At 68.6% G+C, this 3,270-nt stretch overlaps 1 protein-coding gene across 1 annotated transcript in view; it reads right to left on the reverse strand.

Annotated features, from left to right (window-relative positions):
- Positions 1-3,270, reverse strand: part of Cacng8 (calcium channel, voltage-dependent, gamma subunit 8) — a gene marked incomplete at its 5' end in the record, with an annotated part of 17,352 nt that overhangs the window by 5,372 nt on the left and 8,710 nt on the right. The window contains 3 exons of the mRNA XM_013510086.1: positions 5-458; positions 2,246-2,386; positions 3,145-3,228. Of these exons, the coding sequence (XP_013365540.1) occupies positions 5-458; positions 2,246-2,386; positions 3,145-3,228 (679 nt within the window). The remainder of the gene's footprint in view (positions 1-4; positions 459-2,245; positions 2,387-3,144; positions 3,229-3,270) is intronic.

Here is a 3,270-nt window from a genome sequence, read left to right on the forward strand (position 1 = left end):
CAGCCCCGCGGCCACGCTGCCCTTGGACGGGTCGCGGCTGAGCGTGTACATGGAGATGTCCGTGGAGGCGAAGCCCGGGCCCCCGGGGCCGCCGGGAGACGCGTCCCGCGACGGCGACGGCTCGCTGGAGCGGGAGCTGGAGCGGGAGCGGCGGCGGTAGCGGAAGCGGTAACTGGGCAGACGGAGGATGGCCGAGGGGCCGCTCCCGCCACTGCCGCCCGCGCCCCCGCCGGCCTTGAGCAGGTCCGAGCGAGACTGGCAGTGCGCCTCGCGGCTGCGCTCGATGTAGATGTTAACGGCCAGCACGCCGATGACCTCGGCCAGGATGAAGGACAGCCCGCCGAAGTAGAACGACCAGCCGTAGGAGTAGTGGTTCTTCTTCTCCTCGTCGCGCTTCGGGCCCGGCTCGCCCGCGTTGGCCGAGATGTACACGATCACGCCAATGATGTTGCTGAGGCCTGGACGGGGATGGTCAGAGGGAGCCTCGAGGCCACCCCGCCCGACCCCAACCCAGGGCCCAGGCCCCGCCCCCTGCTGACCCAGGCCCCGCCTCATATAGCCTAAGCCCCGCCCCTAGCTGGCCCAGGCCCCCCTCCAAATAGCCAAGCCCCACCCCTCGCCGACCCAGACCCCGCCCCATACAGCCTGAGCCACACCCTAGCTGGCCCAGGCCCCGCCTCACACAGCCTAAGCCCCACGCCAAATAGCCCAGGCCCCGCCCTTTACTGGCCCAGGCCCCACCCCTAGCTGGCTCAGGCCCCGCCTCACACAGCCTAAGCCCCAGTCCGAGGAGCTTAAGCTCCACCCCTTGCTGGCTTGGGCCCCGCCCCAAGTGGCCCAGGCCTTTCCCCCGATGGCCCAGCCCCCGCCCTGCCTGGTCTGAACTTGACCTGTTGGTCTAGGGCCACCTCCAAGCGTCTAAATTCCACCGCCCAGGGGTCCAGGCCCTGACCTACATGGGCCGACCCTGTCCTGCGTGGCAAGGCCATAGTTGGTCCAACCCCTGTATCAGACGGTCTACTTTCCTCCCGAGGGTCTAGGCCTCACCCCGGGTAGCTCAGACCCCACTCCCGCGAGTCCTAACTGCTCCCTCCCCGGCTGATCCAAACCCCACCTTCAGGGACTACGCTCCCACTCTTTTGGCTCCACCCCCGGGGCCTAGGCCACACCCCAAATGGGCCAGGATCGCCCGCCCCACCCCGTGCTGGCCCAGGCCCCGCCTGCTGGCCTAACCTCCGCCCCCACAGGTCTAGGCCCCCCGCTCTGACTGGTCCTTTGCCGGAAGCGGTCGTGATCCCAGCTACTCCCTCGAGGCTGATGCCGAAGGATGGGAAGGTCAGGGCCAACCTGGGCAACCTAGGGAGATCCTGTCTCAAGGTAAAAACGCAAGGGCTGGGATGCAGCTCAGTGATAGAGCGCGGGGTTCACGCCTAGCATGCATGAGGCCTTGGGCTCAATCCCCAGCCCTGCAAAAAAAAGAAAGTAGTAAAGCAAAACAGAATGCAGCCTTGGTGAGATAGTCCTGGCCCAGGTTTCCAAGCCCTGCCTCAGTTGGTCTTATTTATCAACCTGGATTTTCCCCACTGCCTGCTCCTTTGAACTCCTCTTTAACGATGAAATCGCACTCACTCTAAAATCCCGCGTCTGCTGACCTAAACTCTGCCCTCACGGGTCCCGCCCCGCGAGGCTGGCGCTGGCCTGCGTTAGAGCAGGTCTTCCTCCGTGTGCCCGGCCTCCACCTTCCGAACCGGGCGCCCTAGACCCTCCCGGGGCGCACCCCGCCCCCTCCTCCCGTGCCCCCCAAAGCCCCGCGCCCGGAATTTCCCAGCGCTTTCCATCAGCGCGGAAGGGGGTCTGGCCGGGGCCTGGGCCTCCTCGCCAGGTGCCCCCGCGGCTCAGCCTCGGGAACGGCCTGGTTCGAGCGGCGGGCCCTGGGCGGTGTGGCCTCCGCCTGCTTCGGATCCTCCAGCGCCGCCCGCTCTTCTGCAGCCTCTGCTGCTCCTACGGCCCGCGGGCCGCCTGGCCACCCTGGCCCAGCCCCTTCCGGTTCCCTCAGGCGGCCCCGCGGAGTCCCAGGACCCCCTCGTGCGCGCGCGCCCGTGCCGCCTCCGGCCCCGAGCGCCAGCGCGCGCACCTCGGACGCGCGCCTGACACCTGTCTGCGCCCCGGACGCGCGCTCGGCGCCGGACGCGCGCGCACGCGGATGCCCAGGGACGCGCGGGGGCCCCGCCCCGCTGCCCCTCACCTGCGGCCACAAACAGGATGCCCGCGCCCAGGATGATGTTCCTCTTGGACTTGTAGACGCGCGAGGCCGCCACGCACACGCCGCCCAGCAGCAGCAGGATGGCGCTGAGGATGGGGAAGATGCTGGAGGCGCGGACGACGCCTGCGGAGGGAGCGAGGCTGGGACGCGCCGGCCCCTTCCCCCTCGGTCTCGCCCGCCCGCCCTTCCCTCCAGCTCCCTGCGTCGCCCCCTCCGCCTCGCTGCGCTCCGCCAGCCTTCCCGTTTCCGTTACTTTTCATCCTTCCCCTGCCTCCTGAGAATGCGTCCTCTCCCCACACCGATCCAGCCCCTTAACACCTGTCGTCGTCGGCCTCTCCATCGCTCCCTTCCCTGCCTGGCTTCGTCTGAGTTTTTCTCCCGCCTCCCCCCGTCTCCTCTCCCTCTCTCCCACCCATCCCTGTATCCCTCCGTCCCTGTCCCTTTCTCTGTCCCTCTGCAGTCCTTTCCACCCACTCCCGAAACCCCAGGCAGCGGACTTTGCGATTTCTGAGCCGGGCTGAAGACTCAGCCAATCGTAGTCCAAGCTTTGCCACGTTCTCCCAGCAGCTGCCAATCGCAGTCCAGGCTTCCCCGAGCCGGCTCAGAAAGTGGTCAGTCCCCGCCACAGATTGGCCCACAGCCCGGACGCGGCAGCCAATCTCAGCCCGGGATCGACAGCCACCGCGCCGAGCTGCCGCGATGGTCAAAGAGAGCCAAGCGGCCAATCAGCAGCCAGGGTCCGCCCCGAGCTGCGAGGAGGGGGCGGCAGCGACGCCACTCAGCCAGTCGCGAGCCGGAGGATCTCAGCTCCCGGGCCGGGATTGGCTAAGGCGCGCGCGCGCGCGCTCTGTCCCCGCCCCCGCGGCCCGGCCCCCACGTACGGAGCAGGTACTCGGCGCTGTCGTGGTCGTAGTCCGTGTCCTCCGGGAAGTGGTTGATCTTCACGCAGACGCCTCTTTTCAGCCCTGGAGAGGGGACGGGCCGGTGGGGGCGGGGCCCGCGGGAGA

This window comes from Chinchilla lanigera, unplaced genomic scaffold, assembly GCF_000276665.1.
Source record: "Chinchilla lanigera isolate Chin_1 unplaced genomic scaffold, ChiLan1.0 scaffold00203, whole genome shotgun sequence".
Lineage (NCBI taxonomy): Eukaryota > Metazoa > Chordata > Mammalia > Rodentia > Chinchillidae > Chinchilla > Chinchilla lanigera.